Raw genomic sequence first — 20,027 nt, forward strand, 5'->3', positions numbered from 1 at the left:
GTACAGGCAGGGTGGAATGGGTGGAAAAGAGTGTTAGGAGTGATTTGTGATAGACGAGTACCAGTAAGACTGAAAGGGAAGGTCTACAAGAGGGTAGTGAGACCAGCTATGTTATATGGGTTGGAGACAGTGGCATTGACAAAAAGGCAGGAGTCAGAGCTTGACGTGGCAAAGTTGAAGATGTTAAAATTTACACTGGGTGTGACAAGGATGGACAGGATTAGGAATAAGTATATTAGTGGGTCAGCCCAGGTTGGAAGTTTTGGAGACAAAGCCAGAGAGGCAAGATTACGTTGGTTTGGGCATGTGTTGAGGAGGGATGCAGAGTATATTGGGAAAAAGATGCTAAGGATGAAGTTGCCAGGTAACAGGAAAAGAGGAAGGCCTAAGATAAGGTTTATGGATGTGGTGAGAGAAGACATGCAGGTGGTTGGTGTGACAGAGCAAGATGCAGAGGACAGGAAGTAATGGAAACAGCTGATCTGCTGTGGCGACCCCTAACGGGAGCAGCCAAAAGAAGAAGAAGTATAAGTTGTGGTTATCCAGCTGTTTTTTTATCTATTTTTCAACAATGCCATGATATTTTGGATTTGTGAAGGCATATCCACACATACACAAATCTCTATAGTAACAGCATGCCATTAAATGACTGGCTGCCGAAAGTACCTTCAAAAAAACTTTTTCTATGCTTATTTTTATAAATGCGCACACACACACACACACACACACACACACACACACACACACACACACACACACACACACACACACACACACACACACACACACACACACACACACACACACACACACACACACACACACACATCTAGATTATTTAATAAATTTCTGACTTAGAGAGAGCAAATGATCACTTTGTATTAGTATGTGGAGGTTTGTTCCAAAACCTTGGTAACACTAAAGTACAAAAACTGTCTCATTTACAAGTCCTCTGATCCTCAGTAGTTTACTCCTAATTTTTTTTTTTTTTTGCCAGCAATTGAGTGATCATATCATACCTTTTAAAATGTAAATACACAATGGAAAGCTTTGGCTATCAAATTCAAATCTCCAGCAAGAATGAATTTGCCACAAAAGAGAAAAGAGAATTATTTTAAGCTCTCAGCATATTTTGAATTTTTATAGGTTCATAGGTGTGTACTATGCTAATGGCCCTGGAGCCTTTACAAGCCTAGCCCATAGGATTACCCTGGCATCATGCAACCTGACCATAGTTCCTAGTGCCTCTGTCAAGTAGAGCCACTGGAGTGATCCCCGGGGTGAATTTTTTATTTCCCATCCACTCATCAAGATTTCTCTTGAAGAGGGCCAGTGAGGTGCTCTACTTGACATGTATGGGAAGTCTATTCCATAGTATGGGCAGTCTCTGCATTATGAACCTGTCCCTCCAGCAAATTCTGTTGATTGTGGTAATGAGGTTGAGGTCTCTGGACCGTGTGGTGTGGAGGGATTGGGATTTCTTTAGATGTAGCATTTCTAACAGAGCTGGGACAGACATGGCTTTGTAAGTCAAGCAGAGATCGCCTCTAAGTAGGCGATATGAGGCAGAGAACAGCTGGAGTTTTTTGAGTCTGTCCATATAGGACAAGTGTTTAAGGCCTAAGATCCTCTTTGTGTGGTACTATTGTGGCCTCTCCAGTTATTGCAGGTGTCTAGTGAGGTACATGCCAAATGGGGCATTGTACTCAATGACTGGCCTAATGAGGGAAGAGTAGAGAGAAACAATGACTTCTTTCTTCCTGGATGCAAAACCCTTAGTAATGAGATATACCACATAGAAGGACTTTGAGGTTGCTGTCAATCTGTGCTCCCAGATATCTAATAACGCCTTCTGTGTTCAGCAGACTACCATCAATGTGGTAATTCAAAGGAACCAGGTGTTTCCCAAGGGGGATGATGACACATTTTTTGGCATTGAGCTTAAGGTCATGGTTCTGACACCAGTTGTTGGTGTCATTGAGGCCTTTCTGTAAGATGTCAACATCACTTGGGGAGTTAATAATAGCTCCCAACTTAAAACTGTCTGCGAACTTTGTCAGCCAGAGTCCCTTCATGTTGGCCTGGACTTCAGAGAAGTAGATTCCAAACAGGAGAGGACCCAGGACTGAACCCTGTGTGACTCCACTTGTAACTGGTCAGCAGTCTGACATGGAGTCAGCTACTTTCACACTGTGGGTTCTATCTGTGAGCCGGTTTACAACCCACCTAGTGATATAGGGGTCGATGCCTAACTTAGTGAGTTTTTCTATGATTCCTGAGTGGGGAATGATATCAAAGGCCTTAGCCAGATCAAAGTAGGCTGTATGAACCACCTTGCCTTAATCTACAGCTCTGGTGACTGACTCAAAGAAGTCAACCAAGTTTAGCAGGCATGATCTACTCTTCACAAAACCAAACTGTGTAGGATCCAGAGTTTGGAGATTCCCTATATCCTTGTTTATTAGGTCCATGATGATGTGTTCCATAGCTTTACATATCAGACTTGTCAGGCTCATTGGGTGATAATTCCCAGGGTCTGTAGTCGCTCCTGTATTGTGGAGAGGGATGACTGTAGCAGTACGCCATTCAGTAGGGACAAAGCCTGATGTGAGGCTGTGATTGAACAGGGCACACAGTTGAGGTGCCAGTTCAGTCTATAGTTCATGTAGAACACAGCCAGGGATATTGCAAGGTCCCATAGAAGCACTCCAGCAAGCATGAATTTCCCACATAGAAGAAGCAGGAGATATGTTTTAATTGTCTAAGTGTATCTTGAACTTTTAAGCACTACTCTTTTATTAGTATCAATGTTTACATTCATGTGAGTTTACCCTGATTTTAGGAATAATTGTTATACAGGATATAGGTTCATAGATAAGTACTAGGCTAGTAAGGGTCTTATGAGGTCTAGCCAATTTCCCTTTTGGTGCTTGACTTAACCTGTACCATATGGTGTTACATTGACTTTTCCCATCCCATGGTTTATTAATTATATATTACCCCCTAATGACAATTACTCAAATCATACCAAAGTTTATTTGAGGGGACCAATGCATGGGATAACCCATTTAAGAATTGCCTCTGTCCATTATTGTACAGGAGATAGTCCTGGAATAAATTTTCTATTTCCCATCCATAGATCCAAGTTGTGCTTAAATATGGGCAAGGATACACTTTGTTTTATGTGGATGGGAAGTCTGTCCCAGAGTAGTGGTATCCTCTGCGAGATATACCTGTCCCCTCATCTTTATTAGTCTCCCTGAACTACTTATGGATCTGTTCTACCTTGTTTACGAGCTTTGGGTGCAAAATATATTCTATACACCATTCAGCCTTTTGAAAGGGGTGAAATTATAAATCTTTTTATACCGGCTGTGCAGAACATATGGCCTCTGGTTTGACCAAACAAATGCATAGTCAACCATTCGTTGGCTTTGGTACAAGATGCTCAGGCACATTTATGACCTTGGTCTTTGGTACGGACAAGCCATGAAAAACAGACAAGTCCATTTTAATAACATCATTCAGGTTCAGATCAGGAAAACATGTTGTAATTTTACAAAGTCACACCATTCCAGGTACTTTGATCATACTCCACTTAATCATTGAAATGTTCATTATGTGGCACCATACAAAGTAACAGACCAATGGTCTTCAAGAAGCCTAAATTTTATTTTATTTATTTTACATTTGTTTACCGGGCTAGTCCAACTGGATACATGTCCATTTTCAGTGGAGGCCCTCTACATTCTACTAAAACAAGTTGAAAAGAACACCAAATGCAGAAATACAAAATTATACAATACTTTCGAAACATACAATAAACCTGCTGCAAGTTATAATTGCATTAGAGCTCAATATGAGGCTTAGCAGGGAACACTTATTCAAATAAACAGCTAGGATACTCTATTTCAGCATTAAGCGGAGTTTAAAAATATAGATATATTTCTATTTAAAGAAAGAGTCACAGGGACACTTATGAAGAGGAAAATGTAGTGAGCAGGAATTGAGAGAAAGAAGTAAGGGGAAGAAAGAAGTAGATGGCAAGAAGGAAAAAGATTAATCAGGGTTGTGACAAGAGCATAGCCAGTGATTGGAAAGGAAAAGTTTTAGTTTAGCTTTAAATAGTGGGAGTGAAGTTATGGTAGTGAGGTCTTGAGGTAGTTGGTTCCATATTTTGCCAACTGAGTTGGAGTATGGAGTCACCTGCTGAGTTATTTGATAGGGAAGTTTGAATAAGTATCTTGTTAGAAGGCAGGTTCTTCAGATTTCTATAGGGTTGTAGGTGGGAGGCGAGCATAGGAGTGTTGTCCGGGTGATAAAGGGCTTTATGGGCAATAGCAAGTTGGTAAGATTATATTTGGTAGGGTAATTCTAGCCAGCCTAGTTTTTTGAGATTAAGACAATGATGAGTCCTATAAGGAGAATCTGTAGAAAATCTAGCAATGTTGTTGTGTGATGAAGCTAGTTTGTTGAGGTTATACTTAGAAAGGTTAGTGTAAATGGGAGAAGCATATAGTAGGGTAGAGATTAAGTGGGTTCTAGCTATGGTAGTTTTAGCTTTGGGAGTTAGGAAAGTTTTGATTCTATAGAGAGAACCAAGTTTTCTGTTGGTAGCTTTTATTGTAGAGTTGATATGAGTGTCAAATTTTAGTTGATTGTCAATAGTAATACCCAAGAGTTTAGTGGTTTGGTCTGGCGAAATGAGGGTACCATCATTGGATGTAAGTGTGAAGGTAATAGAAGGGGACATATGAGTGGGTGCAAAGAGCAGGAGTTTGGTTTTCTTGGGGTTGAGGAGGAGACAATGATTAGAGAACCATTGCTCTATAGTTGTGAAGGTATTTTGTGTGAGAGTGTGCAGCTCTGTCTGTGTTGGGGCTGAGCAGATTATGGTTGTGTCATCTGCATATTGAATGCAAGTTGATTGAGGAGTGGCTAGATGAAGGTCATTTATAAAAATGGAGAATAGTAGAGGACCTAAGATAGAGCCCTGAGGGACCCCTATAGAAGTTGGGAGGAGATCAGAGAGATGGTTATCCCAGAGTACTGCCTGTTTACGGTTATCCAGATAGGATACGAACCAGCTTAAGGCAAGACTGTCTAGAGAGAGGGATTTTAAACGATGGAGGAGAAGTTCATGATTGACCATATCAAAGGCTTTTGATAGGTCTACGAAGAATGCTGAGGAAGAGGCCCAGAAAAAACAATCTGTGAGCTGTGGAACAGCAGGTAGGTTTGCAACAGATATAAAGGTATATTCAGTGTGACGAACTATAATCTATGTAGAAGTACAGGTTTGTAGCAGTAAACTATAATAGAAGGGTGGTTAGGCAGGGTCAAGAGTGTAGAAAATGGGAAGCAGTGAGAGAGAGGATACAGGAGCAGGAACAAAGGTATTGGGGTTAGCGGTAAGCCAAAGGGAGCAAACCAGGTAATAGTAGGAAGTCACCTGGTGGCCAAAAGGAATAAGTATCAGAGTTATGCAGGTAGGAAAGAGGTGAGAGGTAAGGAGTTAGGAAAAAGTAGATATAAATCACAGTAGTAGCTTTGGGGAGAAAATAAAATGGGAGACTAGATTAGAATGAGAAGAAGACAGGGGCTATTGGCTGCTGGCAGTCCTGGGCAAGTAGCTAGACTAGGATACACAGGTCAGAGTTTATGGATGACACACATAAGAATAACATACTTTCACAGTCTATTTTGGAAGATGTCTTTAAGATGAGGGATGGGGTTTAGTAGGCAGAGTTCAGGTCTTCCCGGAGGGCAGAGTCCAATAGTGCCGGTGAGTACGGGGTCCACCTAGCAAACTATTAAAATAAAGACAGAGAGAGAGGAAGATAGTAAGTCAAAACAGTGTAAATCAGAGAGCAATTGTCAAAAGTTAGCAATGTTCTGCTTAAACAGGTATCTAATAAACAGTTTCACTCTCAATGTAAAATGATAACTAAAAGCAGTTTCTGAGTATTCATAGTTAAAGCATAAGAACAGCAGTATAAGTAAGCATAGTTTCATATGTTACTACAGTTGAGTCAGGTTCTTAGCATAGCTTCAAATGTTACTACAGTTGAGTCAGGTTCTTAGGATATAACAGTCAGCAAGATTCAGTACGCTACTGTTGAACGAAGGACTGTAACGTTAGCCTGAGGGGATAGACACTTAGAGAGGCATTAAGTATGGGGAGAGCTCCTTAGTGGAAAGACAAATAAACATATATATTCCCAATAAGTTAAGGCAGACGCTTATAATAACTACCCATTACAATTGCGAATTGGTGAACAAATTAATATAATGGCTAGAACTACTAGTAAGTCGTTTTAAGCCATACATTTGTTCTGATTTAAAATAATAGTGTTTTACTACTTCGCACTACACATAGGCCACCTACAAGTCAGTGCTGATGCAGAACAAGCGACTTATTGGTGTTCAGTAATCTTGTGGAGTAATGTATATATACGTAGTAAATATGCTGGAGTATAGACTAAGTTAGCTTGAGGTGTTCAGAAGATAGAACAACTATATTTAACTGTATGTAGAGGTGTTTCGCTTAGTTGGCACCACGAGAATAGAAGCGCTGGATTGCTTAGCTATCAGACACTAATGATTAACCCTAGTATAACAAAAGGTATCATTGAAAATTCGACTAGAGTCATGTGAGGACTAAAAGGCCAAATTATATGTAGTGCGTTCGCATTGTAAGATATAGTTATTAAAAGCGCTACTGAGCTTGCAGAGAGGTGGAATTAGCTGCAGTAAGAGGTAGTGCCTACGATGAGCCACTCTGCAAGCAAAGCGCTTATGGAGAGGTGGAATTAACTGCAATAAGAGATAGTGCCTACAATGACCCATGGCTAAATCCTGTTAAGGCACTGGTAAATATCCAGTATTCTAGTGATAACAGATATCAGCATTCCCTAGACAATATAATATATGCCTTAACATAAGAGACGCTAGGCTTTCTATGTAGTTTCAACAGGCCACTGAAAAGCGCAGCATATCTCCCTGAAGTACTGGTTAGAAATCACGATATAATGCCATTAGTTTATGATTAACCCAAGAGACACTAGGCTTTCTATGTAGTTTCAACAGACCACTGAAAAGCGCAGCATATCTCCCTGCAGTACTGGTTAGAAATCACGATATAATGCCATAAGTTTATGATCAGCTAAGGATAAGTAGCGTAAGGTAACAGAATTGTAAGACAACTCAGCATAAAAATGTCAGTAGTACATTAACAGCCTAACATTGTTTCTCAAAGAGGTGAAGCACAAAATACACAGAGAAGTAAGGACTTAAATATAACCAGATACAAGCTTTCAAAAGCGGCGTTAAATAAAACAATCCAGTTGAACTAATCCGTAGTTCATGTTCATATACTTGTAGTAGATACACAGGGTAAAAACCACAATTGAGATGAACAATAAATATATAACCTAAAACATTAAACCAGCAATCTGAAGTAGAGCATACTCTGAGTTTCCACAGTACCTGGGTCGGGACGCACAGCAAAAGCTGTTAGCTAGAAAGGAAAGATGGCATCCAGGGGTGTAGGGATATATTTATAAGGTATCTTACATAGCGTGGGGGGGTATAGGGGATGAACACAGAATACAGGTCATGGGCGGGAAAATATGCTAGAGGGAGAGTAGTTGGGAGCTGAAAGGGGGTGGGCTGATGAAGTGGGTGGAGTATAGGAAAGGTATGAGTAGAGAAGATATGTGTAGGGGTAAGGAGGAGGGAAACGGGGTAAGGAGCTTTAAGAAGAAGGTAGCTAGGTAAGCTAAGAAAAATTCAAGAGGTTAATATTATATAGGAGAGGGTAACAAAGTAGAAACTGGACACAGAAAAAACATCTGTGAGCCTGTGAACAGCAGGTAGGTTTGCAACAGATATAAGGTATATTCAGTGTGAATTATAATCTATGTAGAAGTACAGGTTTGTAGCAGTAAACTATAATAGAAGGGTGGTTAGGCAGGGTCAAGAGTGTAGAAAATGGGAAGCAGTGAGAGAGAGGATACAGGAGCAGGAACAAAGGTATTGGGGGTTAAGCGGTAAGCCAAAGGAGCAAACCAGGTAATAGTAGGAAGTCACCTGGTGGCCAAAAGGAATAAGTATCAGAGTTATGCAGGTAGGAAAGAGGTGAGAGAGGTAAGGAGTTAGGAAAAAGTAGATATAAATCACAGTAGTAGCTTTGGGGAGAAAATAAAATGGGAGACTAGATTAGAATGAGAAGAAGACAGGGGCTATTGGCTGCTGGCAGTCCTGGGCAAGTAGCTAGACTAGGATACACAGGTCAGAGTTTATGGATGACACACATAAGAATAACATACTTTCACAGTCTATTTTGGAAGATGTCTTTAAGATGAGGGATGGGGTTTAGTAGGCAGAGTTCAGGTCTTCCCGGAGGGCAGAGTCCAATAGTGTGTGTGAGTACGGGGTCCACCTAGCAAATTTCACAGTCTATTTTGGAAGATGTCTTTAAGATGAGGGATGGGGTTTAGTAGGCAGAGTTCAGGTCTTCCCGGAAGGCAGAGTCCAATAGTGCCGGTGAGTACGGGGTCCACCAAGCAAATTTCACAGTCTATTTTGGAAGATGTCTTTAAGATGAGGGATGGGGTTTAGTAGGCAGAGTTCAGGTCTTCCCGGAGGGCAGAGTCCAATAGTGCCGGTGAGTACGGGGTCCGCCTAGCAAACTGAACTAAGGACACAAAAGATGCTATGAAATGGAATGTTCCTGTTGATTTGGGACTTAAGCCAGAGTTGGCCTAGAATTAAGTTGTTTATAGTTTGCAGATACCCATTACTACTTCTCGTATAGACAGTGATGCCACCGCAAGCTTAGTTCTTGTCTACTCGACCACTGCTCCTTATATTAAGCAGGATAAATAAGGTGTTACCTTGAAGTCGGCTGCACATGCAACCTTATTGCAGTAAACTCATTTCCTTACAATAAATTTGAATAGTAACAACTAGAGCTAAGGCAGTCTTCCTAATTCCTTCTATGATCTGCTTAAGTCTTTGATATGAAATACAGTTTTAATAAAACTGATACAGTACCTAGGGCTATCTGCTAATTTAAGCAATGCAGAAAACAATTTGTGTCAATATTTTCAGCAAAATATTCTATCCTCACATTCACCAGAATGTTGACTATTATAAAAGAAACAATGTTACTGATCCCTTGGGTACACCACAGATAGTATGTGCCAAATAATTGATCTATCCATCACATGAGATTACACTAAGAGGGAAATAAATGCAAACCTTTTACAAAGTCAAATACAAGATATAATAATGCAGACCTGCAGTCATAGTGCATGTTTGACTTATAAGCAATATATTACATTAGAAAGTCTCTTTTTCATGACTGTTATACTAAAAGTAGTATTTGATATTTTCACTGATAAAATAATTTCCATTAATTTCTGCAAAACTTTAGATAGATTTATCTGCCTGAAATTGCTGAGCTGATTCTTAATGGCATCCCTTTGTATAGCCAAAATGTAATATATTAAGGAAGCAAGGATATGTAGTCGACTGGCATTATATTGAAAATGAGTTTTATCATGTTCATACATCATAGCTCTCATTAGCCTGTTGACATTCATTTGCATACCATTAGGACATGCATGACTCACTGTTTCTCTGGCATCATAGTATCACTGCACGTGTCTCTGAATCACCCATACACCTGCCTGTTCCCACTTTTCACACTGTATCAGTTAATACTCTACATAGTCTGTTCTCAATACCATTGCATGGTTTTGAGTGCTATGTTTCTGCATGAATACAGCTGAAATTTAAACCCTAGCTCAACAAAATTCCTAACATATGACAGCAACCTTATTAGTGTATAATAAATCTGCTGGCAGTCTGAGTTGCCAATGGCTACTACAGTTTTCAAAGCTTACTCCCAGCTGTAATACGGGAAAATAATGACATTGCATATCTCTTTTTTGTCGTGTTTAAATAATGTATGTTTTGAGTAAGAGTAAACAAAATAAGTATATTTGATATGAGAAAGTATAAACTGATTCAAAGAGTTACAAGTGACATGTTTATGATTTTACATAGGAAATTAACTTCTGCTGAACAATAACGCCTTTACTCTGACCTTGCTGACTTTTCCATTCTATAAAAACTGAGTTTGAAGACTGTCACATTTATTAGTTTGGAGTCATAGTAGTTTTCAGATGTAATATCATCAATACACATTTTCCCTGCAGAAAAGCAATCCATTATAGTGAGAGCAGCCACCCAGCATGAATGTTACAGTGAAAATAACTTATTTCAGTAAACTGGTAGTCACCACTGGGACAAGTCTGCTTATTATAAGATTTGTTATCATTACTGCCAGGATTCTGCCTTCAGGACTGATATTTAGTTACAATGTTAACACCACTTCAAAAATTTCGTAGAGGAAAATACATAAAGATCATTTTTGAACCAGAATTGGCTCCTGCTGAATGTCAGTGCAATACAATAATCCAGAAATTTCTTGGATGCGGTGTTATGTATTAGCTCAAATGCATTCCCTGAGAAAATAATGAAAAAATAGCAGCTTTACCTGCTGATGTTTTTATAGTATCTGTAGTATTTCTCAAACCCATGAAATCAAACTGGTACAGTCTCCATGACTGCTGGTCTGCTGCCTCCACAGAATTCCTTCTCCATCGGTATGTCATTTCTTCTTTGGGGTAGCCATCTATAATCAAAAAACACAGACAGATGCATCTCATTTCTAAATGCAAGAGCCTCCAAATTAAAAAAAAAATATATATATATATATATATATATATCATATATAGTGTGCACATTTTTAATAAGGCATGAAACAGTTTATTTTCAGTTAAGTTCTGAGACAGGAAAAGAGAAGGCACAATGCATCTCTGTTGAACAAGTATAATAAACATTTGTTTGAATGTTCTCTGCAAAGAATGCATAATGAAAAGCTATGTAATTTAGCAAAATTAAATTGCAAATGTGTTTTTGATAGAAGAAGGGATGACAATGAAATAAATTATACAGTGGTACTCTAGTAAAGTTAAACGAGACAGAAGTATGACTGCATAAAAGCTAATATCAGGCAGAGTCAAACAAGTAAGACAAAGCATTACAGAAAGGAGGCTAACAGGAAAGGTGATGCTACCCATGTGTATACCTGAAAACAGGTGAAAAGGTTAAAAAAGGGATTTGTATTTCTCAGTGGTCACAAGAATTATGCTGTTTGGAGGTCTGCAATTCTTCTTTTGTGGTCATTGATAACACACCACTGCAATGACACAGAAGTCTTAGGAGGGATAACTATCAAGATGTACTGCCAACACAAACTGCTTTACCCCATACTGAGTATGAGCTAACTATGTGTGCATCCCATATTTAAAGTTAAAGACAGGCCTCATATTCAGTGCTAGCAGGAGTTGTCCCAGGCCGACTGGCAGGAACTATCTGACAAGGAAGCTGCCTGCAGTAATCTCTGATATAAAGATGTGGACATTGGCTGAGGCTAGTAAGGCTGTGAAGAATGACCTTTACATAGCTCAGAGAAGTTCTAGCAAATTACCTAGTGATTTGGGAGGGGGTGCCCTGCACAGGTGGTTGTCAGCAGTGGTGTAGAAATTCTGACCTTAACAAGTGATATTGTTAAGAGTGAGACAAAGCAATCTGAAGACCTTCTGAATTTGGTAAATGTGCCTTCCTTACAAAAGGTAGTTCTAGAAGAAGCTGGTGTGATTAGATTTCCATTTCTGTAAATGAGATCCCTGCAACAGGTAACCAGAGTCTGTGTATAAGGTGGCAGGACTGCATGATGGCCGGTAATGCTAATACTTATACATATTATTGGGGTGCATGGGGGTGCCTGGTTAATGTTGTTTGCATGGAAAACAGGAAGAGAAGCTCTACACTGCAGAATAAAATGGTGGTTCATATACCGAAAAATATGAGCAAGAAGGTGTCTTATAATATGAGCCCATGCCATGGCACTGGAATGGAGACCTTTGATTCATGAGCAGCAGTGTGGATTCTGCCCTGGATCAGGAACACTGGATCGACTATATTTGTTGTTACATCAGAAGGGCTCCAGTCTGGTCTACATGAGTTTTGTAAACATGGAAAAGCTTGGAGTGTGTAGTAGGACTTGTTACATCAGTGTGCCTAAGGACAATGCTGCATGTAATTCAGTCAATGTGTCTGCTGTGTAAGACTTGGGTCTACATTCATTAAAAACAGGGCACTTGTAGTAGGCATAGGACAAGACTGTGACAGGAGGTTTGGCTTGTTTCACCTGATATTGTGAATTTCTTGGGCAGGATATCTAAGCCACGATGATTTGAAGAGTATCTCTGCTGCTGATGGGTGTGAAAAGGTTATGATGGAAATTTGTTACAATTTATGGGTCATGCTGTTCTAATGAAAAATGTGGGTTGCTCTCTGCAAGTCAGTGCAGGTAAATATACATTAAGGCAGGGGCAGCTCGTGCTATCGGACTGTGGAACTGCAGCCCTCCCAGGAAAAAGAAGAAAGTATAGTTGACTCTGTTGACATTTAATACATTTATTTAATTTCATTTGCCAAAAAATTGGCATTAAAAAATATTTCCATTATTTTGCGTTTTCTCAGTCCTGGCCGGAACTTGAACTGCGCATGCTCGTCGAGTTACGTTTTTTTTTTTAACAACATACTAAAGCAGCATCTAATATCTGACTGCTGTAAAAGGCAGTCCAGATAAAAGAAAAAGCATCAATGTGATGCCCAGAAGTCTAATCGGGTTTAACTGCACCATAATTAGAAGGGGGTTCGGACTGCCACATCCGCAGGCACGTATGTGATGTGGATGGCTGTATTGCTAATGATTGGTTCTCGCTCTCTTTTCAAAAAAGAGAGCGAGAAACAATCAGTAGCCCTAGCACAGTAGTACTGTGCTTGTGATGATCAAGAGGTTGTTGGTGGTGCTTTACTGCTTGGTTTATTTATTTTTTTCTCTTGGGTGGCTAAGGGCTTGCACGGACTGCAGTGAGAGAGCAGAGAAGAAGACGAGATACATAAACTAACTGAGGTAGGTGCTGGTCTGCTGGAATCGGCTCTGTACCCTTTTTTTTTTTTTTTTTTTAATGAATTAATTTACTTAGGCGAACTGTCAGACATCTGCCCCTTTTTGTAAGGATTACAGTTTTATTTGCTCATCGTTCATAAGATAGTTGGAAAAATGAAAATAAATCTTCATGAGGTGTGTGTGTGTGTGTGTGTGTGTGTGTGTGTGTGTGTTTGCCTTTATATCTGTATAGTAAAACTTCACAATCTCTGACCCATATCCCTTCAAATTTTCTTTTAAAATAGAATTGCTGATCTGTATTTTTATCTTGCCTTTCCAACTATCATAATATCGGCAGTTCCATTAGATGCTAAATAAATGTAGATTTCCCTATAATTGCGCTGTAAAATATATATATATATATATATATATATATATATATATATATATATATATATATGAATGACATTATGAAATCTGAAACACTGTTTTTATAGCATGTACATTCTCCCTGAATCATGAGATTTGAGTTAATTGCATATTGTGATCACATCATACAAAACTAGAACATACAGATGTTAACCCACCGCTTCCCATTACAAAAGCACACTGTTATTCATTTTGGACATGTTACATGCAGTGTTTAGAGAACCAGCATGAAACATAATTTACAGTAAGAAAGTCTGCATCACAATACCTGTTGAGCGGGGTGTATATTTACAATTAAGACCTGAGTGAGTTGTAGGGCTTCTACAGAACGAGAATTTTCCAATAAAGAACAAAATGGAACATTATACAGTGCCAATCAATGTTACGCCTTTGCTTTTAACTTACATTTGCTTATGCTGCAGACTTAAAAAGGTGCTTTGCATAATAAAGATACAATTATTTATTTTTCATTGTAAATCAAAGACTGATAGCATCTTGAGTGTGAACACTCTTCCCATGCTATCAGATTAAACTGTTTGCTAACAGACATTGCAGAAATACAGATCAGAGCAATAGCTGTGGTGGCTTCATGATTTACCTGCATATTGTTTGTGCAGTTCTGATTTCAGATTAAAAGTCTGTGATTTATTTACAAAGCTGAGGAAGATCTCTTCTAAAATGTACTTTGATTTAATAGTTTACAGTTAAAGTGGGCAGCATTCACAAGAAACAATTATCACACCTAGAGACTCTAATCCCCATGTCATTTGTCTGATCTTCCCCCTGCTGAATGTATTGAATAAACTCAAGTAAGCATTGAGAATTCATCTGCTGACACAAATGGACTGCAACTGTTGCTAGAAGCAGCAGAGGATACTCCTTACTGCTAGTAGGATTATTTTAGAAGCAGACGAGATAGAAACAGAGGAATTTACTCAGGTATGTGTTATTGCTAGGAAGTGTGTGTGTGTTTATGTGTAATGCCCCAATTGATTTCTACTGATGGCTAGAGAGACAGTGTGTGTTTGTTATGATGGTGGCTAGAGAGAACTCAAGATACCTGCTGGTGGTGGTTAGAGAGTACTTCAGGCTTGAACCCTATACATTGGGTGCAGGTAGCAAGAACCTGAATTCCCTACCCACCACCATTTGTGGAAGTTTTGCAGATTTTTGCCTCATATCTCTCTTCAAGAGAAACTTTGACGAGTGGATGGGAAACAGAAAGTTTACCCCAGGGATCATTTCAGTGGCTCTGCTGGACAGAGGCACAGGGAACTAATCTAAGGGGGCAGCGAAAGCTAACACATTTTGGCTAGGCTTATAAATGCCTTTGTGCAGATAGCCTAATACCTACCTATGAACCTATATATCTGTTCTGTTCCTCATAAAATCTGGAGTTTCTAAATTTTTAATTCTTAAATAGTTGATGATGCAGTGGTAGCATTGTTGCCTTGCAGCTACAGGTTCACTGGTTTGATTCGTGGCTGGGGTGGAGTCTGCCTGTGTTTGTGTGGGTTTGCTCTGGTGTCCTCTCATGTCACAAAGACATATGTCTGCAGTTTTTCTCCCTGAGCCTCTGCTGAAAATTTGATTTTGATCCAAGTCAGACTTTTCTGGTTAACAAATGTTAAATAAATAAAAATAACAGGCATTTGAATTTCAGACTTCATATTCTTCAGAAAGTACACGGTAACATAAAACCTTTTATTCTAGCAATTTTCTAAGTTTATAAAATGAGTATTAGAAGTTTGCCTCTACTTTTGGGACTGTATTCCCCCATTATTAGCTTCATCCAGGTTTTTTGTGCTAAGGTTGAGAGCTATGGTGAGAAGTGAATTCGCTGAATATGTTTGGGGGCTGTATTCCCCCATTATTGGCCTTGTCAAGGTGTTTTGTGCTAAGAGGTTGACAGCTTTGGTGGGAACTGAATACACTAAATGGTAGCCAATTAAGTTTTAGTCTTCCTCTCTTTCCTAAAACAGCTGATTTGGCATAGTGGTATGTTGTTCTGACTGTTATGCACAGGGTCCTGGGTTTAAGGCTCGGCAGTGAAATGTATGGTAGTAATACAGCATTTTATTCTAGCAACTTTCCAAGATTATACAAGCAATACAAAATAAGAATAAAACAAACTTAAAACCAGATAAAAAATGAACACGAGTGGAAGCAATAAATCCAAACACAGGACCGTAACTGAATAATAGTTAAGCGCTTTCACTCACTTTAATCAACATGAGCTTCTTCAGAACAAACAGTTTTCCAGTTCAAAATGCATTTATAAACTGTTGTCAATTATATCACATGACATTCTTAAAGAAATCTAACCACTTAGAAAAATAAAAAAATGAATAAAATAACCAATTTAAATACAATACTCTAATATGATGTATTGTAATACATACAATATTGAGTAATGAATGTTGTGTTGTTGTGTCTTTCGGCTTTTCCCAGTTAGGGGTCGCCACAGCGGAACTCCAGTCCGCTAATGATTGGCAGTGGATTTTTACGTGCCAAGTTGTCAGCCCTGATGCACAACCTTCAACGAAGACACACCCATTCACGTATGTCTCCACACAGAAGATGCTCTAACTGGTGATTGAACAGGACAACGTCCTACTGTGAGGTGACAATGCTATCGCGGAACCACTACCGCAATATTGAGTAATGAATAAGACACATTATTTGTACCCTAAAATAATAGGTAGTTCACATAATGAACTACCTATTTCTAGCCATTGTTAAGAAACATTTAATGTTAATAGTGCCATTGAGGCCTGGAGTTTCATCAGCAACCAAAACTATCTGCCACAGACTTTCTTTACATTCTAAGAAAGTCCTATAATCACCTGTAAAAGGATCAGAATTAACCCTTTCTAATACAACGAATGAAAATTTCTTGAAGAGTAAACATTCTGTTGCATGCACTGCCAAAGCATTAGTTTTATCCTTTTTTCTAATGGCTAAAACATGCTCATATATTCTTTTATGTAAAGCTCTAATAGTTTTTCCAACATAAAATGTGTTGCATGTATCACAGGTAGCACAGTATACAACACTGGTAGTGTTACAGGTGTAATAATCCTTGGCCCAGAACCTTCTTCCTATGTGTTTGAATTCTATGCTGGACACATTACTCATAAATCTGCATTGTTTACATTTTCCACAGGAAAAACTGCCAGCAAGCCTAGATGTAGAATTCACAGCTATCATCTTATTGTTTTCTAAAATGTGCTTAATGCTGGTAGTCTTCCTGTAAGAAAAATGTGGTCTTACACCCACAATTTTAGTGAGTTCAGTGTTTCCCATAATAACCTTCCAATGATCCAATAAAATTCTCTTGATGTAAACCATCTCATTACATATTGGTATGGGAAAAGCTAAAGAAAAAACAAAAGGGTCTTTACACTGAACACTTGGGGACACCTCCCTAAGGGTGTCCATAATACTCAAAATGGGACAAGCAGAAGTATTTCTAAGTGCTAATATTTCCTGAATGATCTTCTTAAGCCAAACTAAATCGTAGCCTCTCTCTAAAAAGAATTGTGTCAATTTGTCTACCTCATGTAGAAAAACAGAATGTTCAGTTGTCAGCCTGCTGAGGCATTTTGAATTGACCTTCTACCACTCCACCCTTCATATGGACAAGATGTAAGCTTTCCTTGTGTAGATACTGGTTAACAAAGGTGGCCGTCCTAAATATTTGACTCTTGAAATTCAGTGACACAGTTTCAAAAGTCAAATGAAGATCCAAAAAAATCTAAAGACACACCAAAACCTCCAACTGTGAATTTAAGAAAAGTTGTACTACAATCCAGATGCTTCACAAAGGATAGAAAGCTACTGTAATCACCCTTCCAGAGAAAGATCAAGTCATCTATGTAACGCCTATAGAACAAAATATTGTCTAAAAAAGGAAAAACATAGAGAAATCTTAACTCCCAGTGGGCCATGACAATGTTAGCAAAAGATGGAGCTACTCTGGACCCCATGGCAACACCTGATATCTGCTTAAAGAAACTACTACCAAATTTGAAAAAAATATTGGTGAGAACCAACTCCATAAGGGTACAAACAGTATTAACTGTATTGTTTCCAAGAGATGTATGTTGTGTCAAATATTCTCTCAGGTATTCTAAACCTGCCTCCTGCTTTATACTTGTATATAGAGAAGTGACATCTAAACTGGCAAAGAAAAAAGCTTCAGACACCTCAAGTTCACTTAATAATTCTAATAAATGCTACGAATCACGCAGATAAAACTTTGATTTCTGAACAACTGGATTAAGTATGTTATCTAGCCAGATGGAAATAGGCTCAGTTTTTGAATGAGTTGCTGACACCATAGGTCTAAAAGGAGGGCTAACACAGTCCTTATGTACCTTGGAAATACTGAACAAAACTGCCATTTTAGGGTATTCAATCTGGAAGAAACTGTAAGTGTCAAAATCTATGCTAATCTCACAAAATAAATCAAATAGCATCGTATCTAACCTTTGAAAACAATTAAGAATAAATTCACTAGTAACTTCTTTGTAACATTTGTCATCATGAAGTAAGGTTAACATAGCTAATTCATATTCTGTGTTCTTCATGACAACTAATGAGCCCCCCTTGTCAGCTTTCATAACTCTAACTTCTTTATTCTTACTCAAATCAAACAGGGCCTTTCTTTCTCCTTCTGGCAAATTAGAACCATAAGGTCCTACACTCAAAGTTCTAAACTGTCTTTCACAAAGAGTGCCAAAGACTTGAATGGTAGAATTTAAAGCAGGATTATAAGTGCTATTTTTCTTGCAAATTGTCACTTCACTCCTGACTTCAGGAAGATTATCAAAAATAAATTTCAGATTTAATTTCCTTAAATATAACTTGAAGTCAACTATCAATCTAGGGATATTCACAGTATTCGAAGGTATAAAAGAAAAAACACGTTTTAACACAGAAACAGTATCTTGGTTAAGTTCATCACCAGTAAGATTCAAAATTTCAATGCCAAAAGTCAGTTCTTTTTCTGACCTTTCCCCTTTCCCTTGTTCTTGTTCTCTGCCTGTTGTGACCATTTTGGGGTCTTTTTGTTGCCCGTGGAGTCCAACAAAAAAGGACCAGTACCACTGGCACCACCTAAGTTATTTGCTTTTTGGCTAGTTTGACCATTACCATTGACATTGTCAATGGCACCAGAGCCACCAGAAATATCAGGCCCCACAGTTAGATTGTTATCATTGTTGGCATTGTTATTTACAGTCCCTCTATTTACTGCAGAAAAGAACTGTTTCCTACCACGGCTCAAATTATTAGAGTTAAGTGGATATGCTGAGCCGTTTGAGTAGGAATGTAAATCTCTTGACAGTTTACCTCACTTCCTGACTATAACAGAAACCTTGTGACAGTCAACTTTAGCAGCTATACCACAATACAAATTATTAAAAGAAGGAAAGCTCGGTGACATTTTGATGTCTTTGTCTAAAGTCTCTAAATCAGTTCTCATAGAGACAATATCATTTTTATACTGCACCACCAGAGCTTTCATAAGCGAAACACCTGTAGTGTTGAATAATTCAACTAATTCTTTATACAGGGGATCACCATAGTTGACACAGTTAGGGAATCTAAAGACCCTTAAACCTTATGGTATACAACAACATTTAATGCTCTCTTCAAAGTATAAGATTTTAGCTGCAAAGACGCTATTTTAATAGCTAATCTCTCTAATTTAAAAATATTGTCCTTGCATGTCTCAAAATCTCGGACATTGTTGTCGGCTGTAGTGTCACTTACTTGTGTTGGACAGACACTGTTCTTGACATCAGAAAAAGGATTCAAGTCTGTGGAAAATAAGTTGCTGACAAAATATTCACTGTTTAAATTCAAAACAGCCGAGGAAACTCCATTGCCTCTAGTACCAGAAAACGACCATATTCCTCTGTTCTGAGCATGTGCATCAGAGCCAGGACCGCCCTCTCCTCGTACTTCACATCTTTCACTATCATGATTACAATTACCATGGTGATTAGAAAGACCTGATAGCCTCAAGAAACCTTCACGGATAGCACCCGTGATGATAGTAGTAAGCTGGTCTGATACTCCACCCAAATCTCCTGGGGTGGAGTGTATAGTCAAATTAAGGTTGCTATCCTGTGTTGAATCGCCTCCAAGCATGATGCCACTCACAAAAACACCAAGACAAAATAAGAATAAAACAAACTCAAAACCAGATAAAAAATGAACATCAGTGGAAGCAATAAATCCAGATGACCATAACTGAGTAATAGTTAAGCGCTTTCACTCACTTTAATCAACATGAGCTTCTTCAGAGCAAACGGTTTTCCAGTTCAAAATGCATTTATAAAATGTTGTCAATTATATCACATGACATTCTTAAAGAAATCTAACCACTTATAAAAATAAAAAATGAATAAAATAACCAATTTAAATACAATGCTCTAATATGATGTATTATAATACATACAATATTGAGTAATGAATAAGACATATTATTTGTACACTAAAATAATAGGTAGTTCACATAATGAACTACCTATTGCTAGCCATTGTTAAGAAACAT

General features: G+C 38.5%; 1 protein-coding gene across 1 annotated transcript in view; it reads right to left on the reverse strand.

Annotated features, from left to right (window-relative positions):
• LOC122802509 (gamma-aminobutyric acid receptor subunit gamma-3-like) overlaps nucleotides 1–20,027 on the reverse strand; it is a 934,322-nt gene that overhangs the window by 616,048 nt on the left and 298,247 nt on the right. Inside the window, exon 3 of the mRNA XM_044072161.1 lies at nucleotides 10,568–10,705. Coding sequence (XP_043928096.1) covers nucleotides 10,568–10,705 — 138 coding nt within the window. The remainder of the gene's footprint in view (nucleotides 1–10,567; nucleotides 10,706–20,027) is intronic.

Source organism: Protopterus annectens, chromosome 5.part0 (genome assembly GCF_019279795.1).
Source record: "Protopterus annectens isolate FY-2018-M chromosome 5.part0, PAN1.0, whole genome shotgun sequence".
NCBI classification, from domain to species: Eukaryota; Metazoa; Chordata; order Ceratodontiformes; family Protopteridae; genus Protopterus; species Protopterus annectens.